This window comes from Gouania willdenowi, chromosome 17 (genome assembly GCF_900634775.1).
Source record: "Gouania willdenowi chromosome 17, fGouWil2.1, whole genome shotgun sequence".
In the NCBI taxonomy this organism is placed as follows: Eukaryota; Metazoa; Chordata; class Actinopteri; order Blenniiformes; family Gobiesocidae; genus Gouania; species Gouania willdenowi.
Window position 1 is genome coordinate 15,271,656 of NC_041060.1, and position 18,519 is coordinate 15,290,174.

Here is an 18,519-nt window from a genome sequence, read left to right on the forward strand (position 1 = left end):
TTTGTATACATTTTGCACTTTTTTTCTTTCATTTTTCTTTTCAATTTTTGTTCAAATTTAAATGTCAAATAAAAAAATAGAAGAAAAAAAATCTGGACATTTTAAATCATCTTGTTATGATAATCTTTTTTAAAACTCTTTATAATTTAAGTAAATAAATCACACCATAAAACAAACATCAGTGCTAAATATAAATGAGACCATGAGAGCTGAATTACCCATGATTGGATACACACTGTCAGCATCAGTGCCGATAGGGGGCGCTGAAACATCTATATGGGGCGTGCTTTTATTTTGAAATGGAACTAGTCCTTCAGTGGGAGCTGCTGAGGTCAGTCAGATCCTGAGGAGTCAGTGGACTATAACAGACCAGAACCTCCAGAAGGATAAAAAAAACACCTGAGCAGGTAAATGTGTTTCTCTGTTTGAATTCATCTCAGTGAGTCCACAGTTATTAGAAGCTTGTGAAACGCTTCTACGTAGCATGTTATTATTATTAGCCTGGTTAGCTGAGTTAGCCTGCTGGGGCCCACAACTGAACCATACACACTAAAGATCAGGATTTATTTATTTAATGGTTTTCAAAGTGGTTCAGACTAGTTAAATTTTTTTTAATTCACATTTAAATCTCTAATGAGGAATATAAAGAGTGCCATTATACATTTGATTTATGTTTTATCTGTAAATGATTGTTGTTAACTGCCAGTAAACAGACTATTTCCCACCACAAAGATTAAAAACAATGAAAAATATCATAATGATAATGATGATGATAATTTTAAAAGTAATTAAAATATATTTGTACATACATGCAGTAACTGTACTTGAGTGCAGAGTCAAAAATAATAAATTAAAAAAAAGATAGAAAAACCAGATATAAAGTGTATTGTGCAGTGGGAGTATGAATGAAGCATGTTTAGTTATAAATGTATAAATTGAGACAAGACAGACAATGTTTTTTTTAACATTTAATTTTCTATATATTCTCATATATAAACACTAGCTCTAGTTTCCTATTCTTCAGGCTGTGTTTGTTTAAGAAAAACTAACCTTTATTGATTGGGGAATTCAGAAGATATTAAACCTGTTAAAGAGATTTTTCATGAGATTGAATAGTTTGGTAGTGTTTACAGGTTCTTTTGAAATCTGTAATCTTTATGTCAAATGTCAATCCAAATTTCTTCTTGAATTTCTAATAATCAACAAATATACCTGACAGGAACTTAATAGACGTGATCGTACAGTGAGAAACAATGTACTTTGCGGCATGTAAACGTGTTTACGCTCTTTATCCCTTCGTGAGCCACCAGTGTTAATCTCTCCTGTCGTCCTTCCCACCTCCCACAGAATGAGGAGCATAATAAAATAGTTGAGGAGTCATGGATAGAACGCCATAATGACACACAAAACCTTCACCAGTTCCCAACTATCCATCAAGGCGGCTGCCCTGCGCATGGTTGACCTCCCGCTGTCTGTGTACACCTCCCTGACCCAGGTGAGCATGTGCTCCTTCGCTGCATTAATAACAGTGGCAACTAATGGTTAAAAAGTGAACATTTGTCGTATTTTGAATTATGTTCATAGATCTATCTTTCTATTTCTAGATTCAAACTTGTTTTCTGCTTTCTTTTTCAACATTTGTTTCTTTGAAAGCATACAAATACAAAACTACAAGGTCTAAGGTGGGGACGTCCCGATACAACTTTTCACTTCCGATACGATACTGATGTTGCAGCTTTGGGTGTTGGCTGATACCGATACGATGCGATATCGGCACGAATCATACATACTTTTATTACTTATTTTGTAGTGTGGAAAGTTAGAAAAGGCTTGATTATTTAAAAAAAACAACAGACCCATTTATTATAAACCAATGGATTACATACAGTATAATTAACCTTTTAGAATAAGAATATTCTATGATTTAATAAAATAAATTAAAAAAAACATAAAATAGAAGATACTGAAAAAATAAATCCAAAAAACAATATATATTATAATACAGATTTTAGATGCAGTCCGATTAAAATCCGATGTTGATTTTCTGGCTGATATCGGATATCAATCCGATATCATTATCGGATCGGGACATCCCTAATGTAAGGTCACATTGCAGCATTGTTTGCCTATTTTTAAACACTGCTCTTGTTAGATATTTTCACAGTTTTTCCTCACTTTGACCTAAGATGTCATGTGACAGTGTTTTTAGCTCAAGATTTCCTTCACTGGTGATTAGCATGATCAGAGGTGTGCTTTTAACAAAGGAGGTTTGAGTCTTAAGGGTGGGATAGGATTGAATTTGGCGTGCCTCCACATACAGTTTCTTTTTAAGCTGATTTGCTTAGCTGCATCTGTTTGTGTTAAGGCTACCTCAGCCTAGCAGGTTCATATCTCAGATAGATACTGATCTACTGCTCTCTTACTGGAGCAAGTAAAAAATGTTGGAATTTCAATATCGTTGGACCTTTTTATAGGTTTTGTCAAAATAAAAACCTCAATCCTGTCATTTTAAGATTAAGTACGAGCTCATTAACTTTGCATAAAAAGCTGCGAAATGGTTAGAACTTCAATTATATGCTGATGGTAACAAGGGCTGAACGATTTTGGAAAATAATCTACGGTAATTGCGATTTTTTGTTTTTCCCCTCAATATTAGGGATGTAACGATTAATTGTAAGGCAGTTAAAAATCGATTCATAGGTATCACGGTTCTCATCGATTTTCTGAAAATTGAATGGCAGTATTTTTTTTTAAACAGCAGAGCATATATATTTATCCTTCTCTTGTCCAAATGCTGAGGCGGCGGGCGGAATCTGCTACTATTTTCTTTCTGGCTGCCTTCTACTCTTAAACATGTTAATAAATGATTCCTTACCCCTTTAGCACCAAAAGAATATCTGTAATATTACGTGAATATCTGTAAAAGTCACGTTTTTCTATTAGCTCTGTCTGCTAGCATAGCATATCTTCTTCACTGCACAAAATAGCTGCATCCCAACTGAACACTGGGTTACCAGCGCCCTCTGCTGGTCCAAACAAATATCTGACGTAAATACAGGGGAGACTGTTTTTTTTTTTTTTTAAGTCCAATTGTTAAGGCACAAAATACATTTTCAGTTGCACTTTTAAAAAGAAAAATAACTATTATGCAGTTTTGCATTGTTTACTATAGAACCAGAATTTAAATTGATAGGCTTCTTCTTCATTTGTATGATTCCTTTATTTATTTCATTCAAGATTTATTTTTAGTTAAATTGCATTGTTTTGAATAGTTTATCAAGGGATTATTTTGACAATGAAAAATAAAAGGAAAATAGTACAGTATTTTCTAGTTCATCATTTGTCTACAGTCCCATTTTGTAAAATAAATCGTGAGAGAATCGTATCGTGAATCGAATCGTATCGGGAGTTGAGTGAATCGTTACATCCCTACTCAATATTGCGATTTATTATGCGATTATTTTTTCAAGTGCCCTTTGTCATGTATTTTTCAATGAACACAAGCAATAATTCAATCTGTTTGATAATAAACAATTTCAGATTTATTTAAACTTTAAATAAATATAAAATATACATTGTAAAGCACAGATTACAGCAATAAAGTAAACAAATCTGTGGCTTTACCTCTTCAATGTATCTAACTAATGTCACATTTAATGAAACAGGTAAACACGTGGACTGCACTTCTTAAACACTCTCTGAACTTAACAGGACCGTGCAAGACAGGACCAGAATAAAGAAATTTTTAAAAAAAATTGCAGCCTTTGCAATTAGCAAATTGCGTTTTATATCGCAAATGCAATTAATCGTTCAGCCTTAATGTTAACAGATAAACTAATTTTGTTTGACTTGTTTGTAGAAATTTAAAAGCTAAAATAATGATTATCGATTCAGAGATGTCAAACTAATTTAATTGAGTTAGTTCAGGGGTGAAATACGGATCTCATGTGGGCCACAGATTTGGAAAAACAAGTAATTTTAACATTAATGGGCCCTAGTTTGCATTTCTACGTATACATGAAATACAAAATATGTAAGAAACCGACAATATCCGAGGAATAAGTGATCACTATCAGTCCCAACAGAATCTTCGCTTTAAATTTCCTCGATTTTGTGACCAATTTTTATTTAATTCAGGGAAATATTATGTAATAATTTGAGGAAAAATTGAAGTACTTTGAGTTGAATCCGACACCTTTGCTGTAAATGTTTATTTTGATGATTGAGTGTCTCTATGGCCTGAGTCACATTGCAGGTTTGATGCATTGAGAATGTTCTGGTAGGAGCCTCCTTGGATCAAGGCTATAAATACATATAGCTTGTGTGCATTGCAGTCATGCAGCTCCATAAATCATCCAACCACATTCAGTGGCTGCTTTTCTTTTTTCTTCCTGAAGACACGTACCTGACCGCTTGTATAACAGTCTTTAGAAATGGGCCTCGGTGATGTTTGTGGTTAATCCCTGGCTTATATGGAGCAGAGCAGACACGCTCTCTGGACTTCTTTGTCTAAGATCTTTATGTCACTGGGAATCACTGGCTGACATGGTTTACAACAGCACCTTGTGCTTTCTTTCATCTATTTTTCTGGCTGCAATGCACACATTTAATCTTGGTATTCATTCTGTCTTGAGTTTTAATGACAACACTACTGTTTGGATCAGCAATGGGAAAACAGTTCTTATTAATCATTTTAATACTATTGATTACATAAGTAAGACTTTGATGGCTACCCATGGGACTTTTATAAAATATGACCATCATCTTTTGAGTTACCATGACTACCTGTCAACGTCAGTTTTTTCCATTTTAACTCAGATTAATAATTAATATTATTAATTGTCTAGATATTAAGTGACCTCGAACCGAACAATAAGGCTTTGATTATTCTTGCTCTATTACATTTTTCATGATGCCAAAGGTTATTAAAGCGTAAATACACATTGTATTTGATTTGATTTGTTATTCCCTGCCACAAAATGTGGAAGGGGGATATAGGTTTGAGCTCCGTCCGTCCGAGCTAAAGGGGACAGCTTTTCTCAGAAACTGTTGAAGATAGGATAACCAATTTTGATGTGTGGTTTCAGGGTATCAATACCTTGATGGAGTTCGAAAATGAGAAGTGCGCAATATTTTTGCCGGCGTTATTGCCCTTGTTCCATTTTACCTTACTCTGTTCGATGTATCTTCAAAGGGGACAGCTTTTCTTAGAAACTGTTTAAGATACGATAACCAAATTCTGTGTGTGGCTTCAGGGCATCAATACCTTGATGGAGTTCGAAAATGAGAAGCGCGCAATAATGTTTTCCGGAGTTGTTGCCCTTGTTCCGTTTTTTACTCTGTATTTTTAAAGGGTACAGCCTTTCCTAAGAAACTTTTATGATGGTTAATAATTTTATATTCTGATGTCATAATATTTTCTTATGTACAATATACATCTAAGTTAGATTTAGGGCATTTAGGAAAAAGTTGTGAATTATAATGACAACCTATCTGGCGGGGGATGTTGATGACTATGTCTTGTATATTTTTGAACAAAAACAATACATATAAAATCAAAGGAATGTCACAAAACAAGTAAAGTTTCCAAAACAAGTCAGAAACACAAAGTAAGAAGATTTCAATAGGACATTTACAGGAGGAGGAAGAAGTCTGACTTATTTAATCCTACCCCTCTTATAACCAGTATAACCAATTTGTCTGTTATCTATGTTGTATATATACTTATATATACATACACATATGCACGCACACACATTTATACACCTATACTGTACATACTTGCATACATCTATATACTGTACATTAACAATGTAGGCTACATACAGTAATATTATATACTAATGAAATACAAGTTATAATTAGAATATAAGCTACCTATATCCATATAATTTATTGATTACATTATGACTTTGGGAGGAGAATTGTGATGCTGTTATGTGTTGTGATTTTTGTGCGAGGTGGACTTGAAGTTACAAAACACTGACATATTTGATTGGTGTTTTTTTTTAATTAGTAATAATAATAATAATCAGTTTTATATAGCGCTTCTAAAGAAAACTGAAAGATGCTTTACAGGAAACAGAAAGGAATGAATGTGTGAACAGGTGGGTTTTTAACTTAGACTTCTTTATCATGACAAGCAGTGCTTGGTTTTTCCTCACCTCTAGTTATTTCCTCTCCAGGTGAGTGTCAGCACAGGCACTAAGAAACTCTTGGCTGCCACTGCCTTTGGCACCGTTTCCCTCCTCTTCCTTGCTCGCCGTTTCCAGAGGAGGAAGGGCAGGAAGAAGGCTCTCTCGCCACAATGGGAACAGGCTGGGTTCGAGTTTTTCCCCACACCCTCCGTCAAGAATGGTACGACACCCAGACTTAAAATGTAAAGCCATTACACTGAGGACCAAATCCTGGTTTCTAATTTATAATGTGATGTCACAGACACGAGGGGTTTAAATAAATGTTTCTTTAATCTCTCAGAGATTTGTTGCTAATTACAGCCTCAAAGAGGTAAAAAACAGGAATGTGGGATTAACAGAAACCAAATGACGAGCCGGTGTAATTCTCTACTCTTAAATTCATTAACTAAGTGGGAGTTTTGTTTAATCCCAGAGTGGAAATGGTTGCTATTAAAACCATACAATAAGTCTCCAGCCACTGTTTAGGTACATGTGTTACCTGCTTGGTTTGGCAAATAACTAGGAAATCCCAAGGCAGCAATGTTTAATAGTATTTAGGCATGTAAATAAATGTTCTAATGGCCTGCTGAAGCTCAAAGCATCAGAATGGAGAACAAAGCAAAGCATGCTACTGGTATTTTTAAGTTAAGTCATCTGAAATATTTACTGAGAAAGGGGGGGGGCTTTAGGCCACACTTGAAGAGACTTACACAGCCTCACATCCCTAAAATTGGATAATTACCAGTGTTTCTTACTTTTAGACTTGTTATGCGGGTATCACTGTCCGATTATGTTCTACGATTTGTGTAATCCAAGCAGAGAATAATATATTATATTTAACTATCATTTTGGTCTCCATCCTCCCCAGATAACACCAGCCAAAACATCACCCTGTCCTTCAACTCCAAAACAGTCTCCGGCTCCGGACTGGTCATCACGACGGGAGACTACAGGAAACTGTCTGGGTCTCTGCTCAGCCTGGCCTCGGTAACAAACCTCAGGGAATTTGTTTTCAGAAAAAAATATGTATACATCAAGTTTTTGTTTTTTTGCCAAACGTCAAAGACCCTGAGGTATAAGCCAAAGAAATATCAGTAACACTTTACTTGAACTTTTATACATAAGGCTGACATTATGCTGTCATTAGCATGAATAAGGTGTAATGAAGGCTGTCATTAAGTGTCGTTTGCCAAAATATGGTACCTTTGGAGCTATGTTGGCATTTTGGGGTTAGGTGGAGGGATCTAGTGGGGTTAAGGTTAGGGTAACAAACGACACTTAATGACAGCCTTCATGACACCTTATTCATGCTAATGACAGTGTAATGTCATCTTTTATGTATAAAACTTCAAGTAAAGTGTTTAGTCTTTGAGTTTTATGTAATAAAAATAAGACAGTGGCTATCCGTACGGTTACCTTATCAATATACCGACATTCTATCCGTACACAGCGCCCCTCATTGGCCAGTTTAGGTCACGTGAATATGACTAAACCTAACCCTAACCCTAAAAATTGTTGCGATATAGGGTTATAATCTAACACTAAACCTGAACCTAACCCTAAGACTCTACGTAGGTGTACTTCGGTAACCGTACCAATACACCGGGGGTTGTCCGTACGGCAATCGTATAAATAAGCACTTTCTAAAAATAAACCAAACGTGTGTGAAATCCATAAAGCAGAAATGATAAACACCCAGACGTTTAGACTTTATAGATTGTAGCTCTTCCGATCTACACACACTTTACACATGCTTTACCCTGTCAAACCAAATATAAGGTGAATTTCACTGCTTTTAAACATCTTCCTTTTGGAAATGTGTTGACTCAGGGTTTTGCTCTGTGTTTGCACTGTTTTTCTCTGCAGGTAAAAAGCATGAACTCATCCGACAGCAGCACATGTGCCAATGATTCCTCCTGCTGGGACGGGATAGCAGACGCTGACATCTGCAGCATGGTCAACCTGCCTGTCACTACACCTGAAAACTTGTACCTGATGGGTAAAGAGCCAAATTAATTAGCTCAAATGTCACATATTATTGAGAAAGATGACAACAGTTGTAATATTCTTCCTTATGCTTTTGAATTGGGAGCTGTGCCGCTAGACTTTGCTTTGGGAGGCTCAGTGTGTTTGTGTTCCTCCCTCTGTCTGTAGGTATGGACTTATTTGAGGAGGCCCTACGGCGCTGGGAGACGGCGCTGATGTTCAGGAGCAAAGAGGAAGAGGACAACGGAAACTGCGCTTTGATCAAAACAGCAGCTGGCGACGCCATCGCCGAACAGAGCATGGAGGTGAAGAGCACGTTTTACACATGCATTTATACACAAAACTATTATAAAACAACAAGTTGTAAAGTAGACTAAGGTTTTTCCACCCCTGTTCCGGGGGTCGAGGCCCTGTTTTGTGCTGTGAAATGACGATTGTTTTAATTTGCGCTATACAAATAAAGTTGAATTTAATTTAATTATGTGCTACTTCATCCCACACTCTTTCGAGCAGTCCATTTATTTATTATCTACAATACATATCATGTCATTAGCCATGTAAGCTACAAATGGAAACGTGTATGTACTGTATTAAATTGCTCGAAATAAATACATAAATAAAAAATAAAATAAAAAAAATGTTCAGGTGTGCCATGGGAAATTATTCAATTTCTCCTAATTGGTCTAAAAACCATTTTTGAAAACTAACACTCTTAATATTTAACAACACAGAACAAAATTTAATTATAAAAATGTATTGTACATTTATTTATTACCAATATATATAATATATATAATATAAAAATGCACTATATAAAACAGAACAATATTTAACAGAATAAAGTTCAATTGTAGTTCTAATCATATTTTTGTGTTTTTTTTAATTTATTTGTATTCAAGACACTTTGATAAGAGTGACTGCATGTTGTTAAATGCACTTTAATTGAAAAAATAATAATAGATTATTAATTTCACTTTTTATCAGAAAGGAGAAATATAAGAGATCTTAAAAAAATGTTTTTCGTTGTGTTTATTTGAATCCCTATTGAAGACACTTTGATAAGAATGACTGTATATTGATAATGTAGGCTACAAAGTTTCATTTGTTATCATTTTCAATTGGTGGTGTGCCTTGGGATTTTTTTCAAAAGTACCTTTTGCTGAAATACACTGAAGTAGACGGTCGCTGGACATCGTCCTTAAATAATTACACAGGGATAATTCGTCATTGATTACACTCTACTACATATATGTGTTCTCTTTGCACTGTGAACTTTTCCTGCCTCCAAACTGCACCACAGGACGCGTCTCCATTATGTAACGGGCTCACACACGGTGGCGTTTGATCATGATAGGAAGGATTTAAGATCAGCGTAGTTCACATAGTTAAAGCTAGGACACAGACCCTAAGGCTGCTCCTTATACCTGAATTAGAAAGCTTTTTTCTCCTGAGAGCAGTCCAACATTGGCATTAGGAGGACAGAATGGACTGTAAACATATTTTAAAACATGCATGCCTTTTTAAAGTGCAGGGGGAGTATTTAACAAAACCTAAATCAGGGATTTAGCCAGGCTGATCATCATATCCTGGATAAATTCATCCAGAATGTTTCACCAAAGAGAGAAAACACATCAGTTGTCATGGAGACTTTTATTCTGTACTCCAGACCAGGCTAAAGGGCAGAATTAGCTTATCCTGCTGCTCATTCAGCAGAGTTTCCAACTGATTTCACACCGTTTCTTACAGTTATTTAAAAAAAACACACACACGCACATTGATGTGTCAGAAATAGGTTTAGAGAACTAAAAGACACTTTGCAACAAAGTATTGCTACATTTCATTAACAATTTTGATTACTAATACAAAAAAGCATTTCTTACAGTAACTATGATGAATAATGAGTGATTAGATGGTGTGTAAATGCACTTTCCCCCAGTTATATCTGATCGTGATGGAGGACAGACAGTGCGAGTATTTATTATCAATTTTATCAATACACAAGAGTAAAAATTATCCTGGATCTTTTAATTCCACTTTGATGAAATACCCTTTAGGTTCAAAGTTTTCAACATTAAAATCAGTTTTTCTCCAGCCCCCACTCAACAACTCCCACTCTATTGGTTGCGCTTCTGTAAAACGGATGTCGGTGCAGCTTTATGATCTCTGCTCTCTGAGTCACAGTAACATTTTTATTGTTTTTGTGCTCAGGACGTCATCAGCGTTGAGTTTATTCACAGACTAGAGTCTTTGCTGAAGAGGGCGTACCGCCTCCAGGAGGAGTTTGAAGGTGTACTGGGAACGTCAGAGCCTCAGGGTGAGTAAGTCGTAAAATATTATGTAACCCTGTTATCAGCAGGAAAAGCACCCAACAATGTGCTGCTTAAAAGCTGTGTGAGGCTCACTCTTATCCTTAGTCACTGATTTTTATTTCAAACGTGACACTAATATCTTTATTTTGAGCAATTTTACTTTATTGTCTTTTCCAGAGAAAATGGCAGATAATTTGACCCGTGAGGAGCTGGAAGACGCGTGCCTGAGAGATAGCCTCAGCATCGCCTCCACTGACTCTTTTGTGTCTGCTGCAGAAGTAAGAAGAGAAAAGCCTCATTTTAACCAACATGTGTCAAACTCAAAGCCCAGGGGCCAAATCCGGCCCTTTAACTTATCCTATTTGGGCAAAAATGAGTTTGACACCTTTGTTTTAACCAGAAACCACCGAACAACTGCATACAAAGCACAGCTCAGTATTTAATCACGTCTACAAAACAGTCATGTATTACTTTTTTATGTAGCGTAAATTTGTTTATTTTTTTGTTAGTTTCTTCACACTTAATTCTAGGGATGTAACGATTAATCGTAAGAGAGTTAAAAATCGATTCATAGGTATCACGGTTCACATTGATGCTCTGAAAATTGAATCGCAGTACCTTTTTTAAACAGCAGAGGGCGCTAAATATCCTTCTCGTCTAAAAGTGTAAACGGAGGGCGGAATCTGCTACTACTTTCTTTCTGGCCGCCTTCTACTCTTAAACATGTTCATAAATGATTCTTTAGCCCTTTAGCATCGAAAGAATATCTGTAATATTACGTGAATATCTGTAAAAGTCACGTTTTTCTATTAGCTCTGTCTGCTAGCATAACTTCTCTACTTCACTGCAAGGATATCTGCATGCCAACCGACCACTGGGTTACCAGCGCCCTCTGTTAGTCCAAACAAATATCTGACCTAAATACAGTGCAGACTGTTTTTTGTTTTGTTTTTAAAGTCCAATTGCTAAGGCACAAAATACATTTTCAGTTGCACTTTTAAAAAGAAAAGGAACTGTTATGTAGTTTTGCATTGTTTACTATAGAACCAGAATTTAAATTAATAGGCTTCTTCTTCATTTGTTATTCCTTTATTTATTTCATTCAAGATTTATTTTTAGTAAATTGCATTGTTTTGAATAGTTTATCAAGGGATTCTTTTGACAATTAAATTTAAAAGGAAAATAGCACAGTATTTACTAGTTTTTTTTCCCCAAAAAAATAAGGAATATTTGTCTACATTCCCATTTTGTAAAATAAATCGTGAGAGAATCGTATCGTGAACCCAGTATCGTGAATCGAATCGTGTCGGGAGTTGAGTAAATCGTTACATCCCTACTTAATTCTGTTTAATCCAAAAACTACTTCATATGTAGAGTCGAAAGAGCGAAGCTTGTGGGTGAAGAAGGAAAACGTGCAGACATTTGGACGTCACACTGTGTGAATGTGCTGCCAACCTGTGGCTAATCCACTGTGTAATAACAGTGTATGTTGTGTATGTTCGCCGCCTGTTGTTTACCTGCAGCCATTTTATCTCCTTTCCTCATTATGTCTTTGTGGGAGCTTTGAACTGAGCTTCTAATAACACTGGTCTACATAAACCTGAGGGTCTAACATTAACATACAGGATTAAGGGATGCGTTTTCCTTTAATAAAGGTTTGAAATGTTACCCAAGTAGCACGATTCAGGCTTAAGACTGAGTGGCACACCTGAATAGTGTGAATACATTTGATTATTACTTATTGCAAAAGCTATTTATTTATCCTGTTTATTAGACTCGGGGGGGCAAGTCACCAGTCAACTCAATTCAACTCGACTTTATTTGTAAAGCCCTTTAAAGCAGCCACATCTGGCACAAAGTGCTGTACACAATATGTAAAAACAAAAGCAAAACAATAAAATTAAAGTTAAAAGTAAAACAAGAATAAGAATTGACGTCATTATTAAGCACAACAGTGAATAATGACAAACCATAGGACACCAAGAACAGTCTCATGCCGGGTCACAAGCCAAGGAATAAAAATGGGTTTAAGAGCAGTTTTAAAAATGGACCAGATAACTGAAGACATACTAATTATGTGATTTTAATTTAGTTCATGTTGGTTTAAGGCAGAAGTTGCAAATGGTCAACAAACATAAGGGATATTAGTTAATGCACATGTGTAATATTCACTTTGTTAGAAGGAGCCATGGAAATTTTAACCAAAGGTAGATCTCAGGCCATGTAAGATTCCATTAAAATTTGGAGGGGATTTGGATCAATTTACTGATTCTGGATTAGTTTCAACAGAAAAAAAAAATTCTTATCTCTCATCATTGGCAAAATTTCAAAAATCCAAATTTTGGTTTATAAATGACCGCTCTTTATGAAATATAACTCGGTTATGTCAGGTTGGTTCCTCTATTAGTTTCATCCGTTTCGGACCCGAAATGCGCATTTCATCGCAATTTTTCTTAAAAATGGAGATGTCCATACATTTGGACTGTATCGTTATTAACGGAGATAGAAATTTCTTCCAAGTCTTTAAAGTGTGAATGATCGTGGTGCTATGATCAGGATCACAGATCCAGATGAATAAAAATATCTGGCAAATAAAGTATTTGGTGCTGTCTGAGTGCTCTTGTTGTACTTTATCCACTGTGTCACAAACTGTAGACTTCACTGGATTTGAAATCATGCTGAGGTTTATTTTCCTGCTGCTCAGAAATAGGATTTAACAGACGTGACTCCACCATTGAGCTGCACTTATTTCTAATTACAGCAAGCTCAGACTTTAGATCCAGCACCAGTCGTACTTTGTAAGACACACAATAGCTCTATGGTTTCTCAATATGTTGCAGAAAATTTAGAAAACCCAAGAACTACCGAGATTAACAGCATTGCATCTTTGACTAATTTTAAAATCGTTCACTTAACCAATGCAAGCTAAAGTTATGGTTCTTTTAGCTATTAAAGAGTCGTTTGTTTCAGCTGACGGAGCACAGAGAGCTGAGGGGCGTGTTTAGTCGGGATCATCACCCTTTCTATGATGAGGCGCTGCAGATGGCAGAGGACGGGAAGATATCCTGCAGGGTTCTGAGGCAAGTATGCATGCACGCACACACACATACTACAGAAGAACCAAAGCCATTCTAGTGACACAGGGAAATGTCTTACAGCTTTACAGCTTTCTTAATATTTTTTCCCCTCATTCCTCAGAACTGATATCCTGGAGTGTGTCGGGGACTTGGACTTTTTGGCCAAGTTACATTGTGTTCGTCAGGCATGCCAGGTACAGTGCAAGATAATAAAAGCTTGTTCTAAATCTACTGGTCTGACACTAAAACTGTTAAGCATTATGAGCATTGTTTGCCTGGACAAAATATTCCCACACAGCAAAATAGGTTGAAAAGACGTCTTTGACACATGTCTTATACAACGTTAAAATTTGGTAGAAAGGTGAAAAGCGGTTCTTTTCTGGTTATTGAAAAAAAAAATGTTATGGTATAAATATGGTGGACGAGTGAAGGTAAAAAGCCGTCTTTCTGGTCGTAGTACTATGCACTCCAGATGAATTTTGTTAATTAATTAATTAATTAATTAATTAATAGAAAGTTTTATATATTCCCAAAATGTAATGCCGAATTGCGGGAACCTTTGTAGTCAACTTGTACCACAGGATCAGATTTGTATTTTTGGTTTATGTCTGTGGGCTGTTACGTTTGAAGTTTTTACATTAGCTTTTCTTATTATTGTTTCCTGGGTATTTTGTTCCAAATTAGCCCAAATGAAAAGGTTAAAATTGTTGAGCTACTTACCCCAAATGAGAAGTCCTATTTCCAATGACTGTTTTTTGGTCAAACGTGCTAAATCTGGTCCAATAACAACCAAATGTCAACAATTACTGTATATTGTGGAAGAAATTGGACCTGCCAATAGCAACTCAGTTTCTACGACTACATTTGGCCTGAAATTGGACTACGTTGGACGGTTTAAACACAACCCAGATTCAACAACTATAATTGGGCTAAAATTGGTCCAAGTTGGACTATCTCATGACAACTAAATTTCAACGACTATGTTGGAGCTAAATTTGGACCACTTTTGACAGTACCCCCCAATTTCAACGAAAAATTGGACTACGTTGGATGGTCCAATAATAACGATTAAATTGGGGCTAAATTCTGACCAATTTTGACCGTCCAAAAAAAAGCTTCAATTTCAACCACTATTTTTGAGCTAAATCGAAGCTAAGAAGGACCGACCAGATTTAGCCCAAAAAAGAACGTCTAAATGACGTTGGGTGTTTGGTGAATTCAGTTGATTGGATTAAAAAAAAAACCTCTTCATTGGCTAATCAGTTATTGAAACGCTATTACTTTGTCTCCAGCTGATTTTATGTGACAGTACAACCAGGACATTTCTGGCTGACACAGGGAAGAAAATACTGTCGTCCATTATCATCAAAGCACATAAGGTCAGTGTGAAAAGCTTTAGTGATCAGTGTTTTTATGGGCTGTTGCTCTCCTAACTACGAAGTGTGGTTTCCAGAGCCCGAAGAGATTTGAGGAAGTGTTTGAGGAGATGATTTCCTTCATGGAGCAAACGGAGCACTGGGAAAACACAGAGATGGAGCTGGCCACAAGAGGAGTACGTATCGGATGTTGAAAGTCACCCAACAAGCTTTTGTTTTGGGTCCAGAGTAAAATGCAATGACGGGCCTTTCGTGTTTTTACCATTTAACTCTTGTCCTCATCAGGTGAGTCACTTAAACTTCTATGACATTGTACTCGACTTCATCCTGATGGACTCCTTTGAGGATCTAGAAAATCCACCAATTTCTATTCAAAACGTGATCAACAACCGCTGGCTCAACAGCTCCTTCAAGGAAACGGTGATTATTGCAATAACGGAAACAGTATCCTGCTGCACACAATGAAAAATATTGTCCCATGTGGGCTCATTAAACTACGTACGTGTTTAACACAGGCGGTGGCATCAAGATGTTGGTCTGTTTTAAAGCAGAAAAGGCAACACATGAAGGTATATTTCTTATCATAGCATTTGTTTAATTATACATGTAGAGAAAACTGATGCTATTTTTAATTCTGTGTCTCAGGACCCTGATGGCTTTATCGCGCATTTCTACGCTGTGTGTGAGCAGATCAGCCCTGTTCTGGCGTGGGGCTTTCTGGGTCCTAAAAGTTCCCTGCACGAGTTTTGCTGCTTCTTCAAGGTCAGGAAAACAAAATAACTGTAACGAATCGATTTAGTGAACTGAAGTGTGAAAGATATGAGTCTAGAGGAGGGGTCACCAGCCTTTCTGAAACTGTGCTACTTCATAGGTACTGTATTGTCCAAAGGGCAAACAGTTTGAAAAGCGCTTCTTAAATACTAAATGTTCACGGTTTCACTTTAATCGGAGGCTAAGATACTAAGGAAGGCTAGCAGTAACTTAAAAAGGTAAGAAATGTTTAAGTTTCAACATGCAATATACTTTATTTATAGTAATTAATGCAATTCTTTCATGTTCTACATTTCATAGAAAACCATCATGTTCCTAGTTACTAACAAATATAATGGAACATTTGTAAAATGTAACTATTATTAAAATCCACCTTGCATTTTTTTTAAATGTGTTTTATATACTGTATGACCATAAAACAAATTTGCAGCACTTAAAAGCATTGTTTCAATGAAAATAAACATTAAAAGAAGGTTAATTTAAGGGCTACCTGGTGCCCGCAGGTGACCCCTGGTCTAAAGCAAGGGTGTCAAACTCATTTTAGTTCAGGGGCCAAATACGGACCAGTTTGATCACAAGTGGGCCACAGGTTTTGTGCGGGAAATCAAATAATTTCAACATTTTTGGGCTCAAGTTTGTACTTCCAGTTATAAATTAGACAAAGTATGGAAGGCATCAACAATATCTAAGCAATAAGTGTTGATACGTAAATGTCCTGTGATTTATTATTTTTTGAACATTTTTTTTAATTTGGGGAGATTTTGGAAAAATGTAGAGTTCTTTCAACAATAATTTACAGAATTATTTGGTAATTTACTCAATGATTCATGTTTTCTGTCATTTTTTACTTCCTCCTGTGGGCCAAATCAGATGTTCTAAAGGGCCAGATTTGGCAAATGTGGTCTAGTGAGAAATGTACATTTTATTAAGTACAAATAATCAGTGGATCATCGAGAAAGTGGTTGTTATAGTACTGTGAACCTGAAATAGGAGTATGACATTTGTAGGTGTGGATTAATAATTGCCAAAGCTAATATGGCTCTTGTGTAAAATCCTCATTTTGTGCATTTTCTTGTAAATCATGTTATTCCAGGATCAGGTGATTTATTTCTTGAAGGATGTCTTTGATGTGGACAAAGTGCGCTACTCTTCAGCGGAGACTCTTGCAGAAGACATGCTCCACCTGCTTCACTTACGCTCTGAGCTGCTGCTGACTTACTTGGGTGCAGATTCTCAACGTCACCTTAATGGATGTAATTCTTTGCAGTTGCACTTAGTCAGCAACACTGTGCTGCAGGCACAAGCGCAATGAGCAAAAGCAACGTTTCTCACCTTTCCGACAACATGTAAGTGCTGAAGCAGGACCGTGGCTCTCCTTCACTGGTTAGGTGTTAAACACTACTACTATGTAAACTGCCTTTTCATGGATCCATTTCACGTTTCTCATCCACTCTGTGCCATGGCAGCATTTGCTACACAAATATTAACGGTAAACGGCAATAACTTAATTTGCAACTAAACGGACATTCAGCTTTTGTACCTTGTATAAACAATAGTTATTGCTATGTGATGTAACATATTTTAGCATATTTATTTTACATTTTGAAATATTGCTTGGATTTTTGTTTTATAGATAAATCACTGTTATGTTGCAACTATTTGGTGTATTTTCTGACGGCAACATTGGCAATGAAATAAATGTATTTCGTTGTTAAAATAAGTTGCACGTGTAATTAATTCTTCTAAAGATCAGGGATTGCTCCAACAAAACTATTTTTTTGCATCTCATACTAAATTTCTGTAAAAGTTTGACACTTGGGGCTTTGCAGAATTGTCAAATTTAAAAATCAAAGTGCAAGTCATTCCCAGAGATAGAATAGTCACTTTTGTTCCAAGTATATTGGCTTTAAAGTAAACAGTAACTTTTTCACAAGCACCCTAAACATATGCTGTACATTTCAGATTTGAGTGTACTTTTAAATTACCATCTACCAGCAGCCATCACTAAACCTATAGGATGCTCTAGCCATTAGTACATCTTGAAATTAATATTTTTGCCTTTTCATGTAGTTGGATTATAACTAGAGAAAAATGTGAGGATGTTAATCATTTATGCCTGACAGTCCACGTCAATGACTGTCTAGATTGTAGACTTTTGCATGAGTTAGTAATAGCTCCAATTGTTAAATTTGTATATTGGTAATAGATGACCCAGTTAAAATATAATTTTCCATTTTTATCCTTATTGTGGCAAATATTTCCTTCCATCTAACTAAAGGATGAATCAAACTGCCCCAATATTGAATCTTGAGCAACATAATACATTAAAATTAAGTTCCATAATTTAATCTAGTGTATTATCAAACAATTCAGTGAAATAGCCATAATGCTTATGGCGTTCCACAAACTACATGGAAAATTGGCAACAAAATTATTAACTTCTGAAATGTTTTTTTTAATTCTTACCTGGACTTCTTAAAGCTTTGAAGAGCCTTCGTCTACTCACAGTAGCTTCCTTTTACAGTCAAGACATTGATGGTAACCAGATACTCTGGTTTGTGTTCCAAGAATATCTTCAATCCGATTTAGATTCCTTTAAGTGTTTATCAAAAAGTTTTGCTAAAGGACTCATCTCACTAAAGGCCATGTTTATTTTTCTTGTAAATTTCTACCATTAAAAATAATAAATTGGTATTTTTAAAGAAGTTACTTTAATTTTACTTTGAATTCAAAGCATTTTTCATTAGAGGAAGGCAAAGCTACGTGTAAGAATTAGCTGATGTTTAAGAAAGAGGTTTTTTTTATTCATTAGTTTTCATCTCGA

The 18,519-nt window shown here is 35.9% G+C and overlaps 1 protein-coding gene across 1 annotated transcript; it reads left to right on the forward strand.

Moving 5' to 3' along the window:
- Window positions 1–286: 286 nt before the first annotated feature.
- Window positions 287–17,415, forward strand: miga1 (mitoguardin 1). The gene is made up of 16 exons (XM_028473659.1): window positions 287–407; window positions 1,348–1,495; window positions 6,186–6,357; window positions 7,045–7,163; window positions 8,043–8,175; window positions 8,331–8,467; window positions 10,371–10,476; window positions 10,649–10,749; window positions 13,442–13,551; window positions 13,670–13,742; window positions 14,841–14,927; window positions 15,002–15,100; window positions 15,210–15,344; window positions 15,440–15,493; window positions 15,570–15,686; window positions 16,789–17,415. Exons 2-16 carry the CDS (start codon window positions 1,397–1,399, stop codon window positions 17,005–17,007), a joined length of 1,761 nt encoding a protein of 586 aa, XP_028329460.1. The 5' UTR covers window positions 287–407; window positions 1,348–1,396; the 3' UTR covers window positions 17,008–17,415.
- Window positions 17,416–18,519: the final 1,104 nt, after the last annotated feature.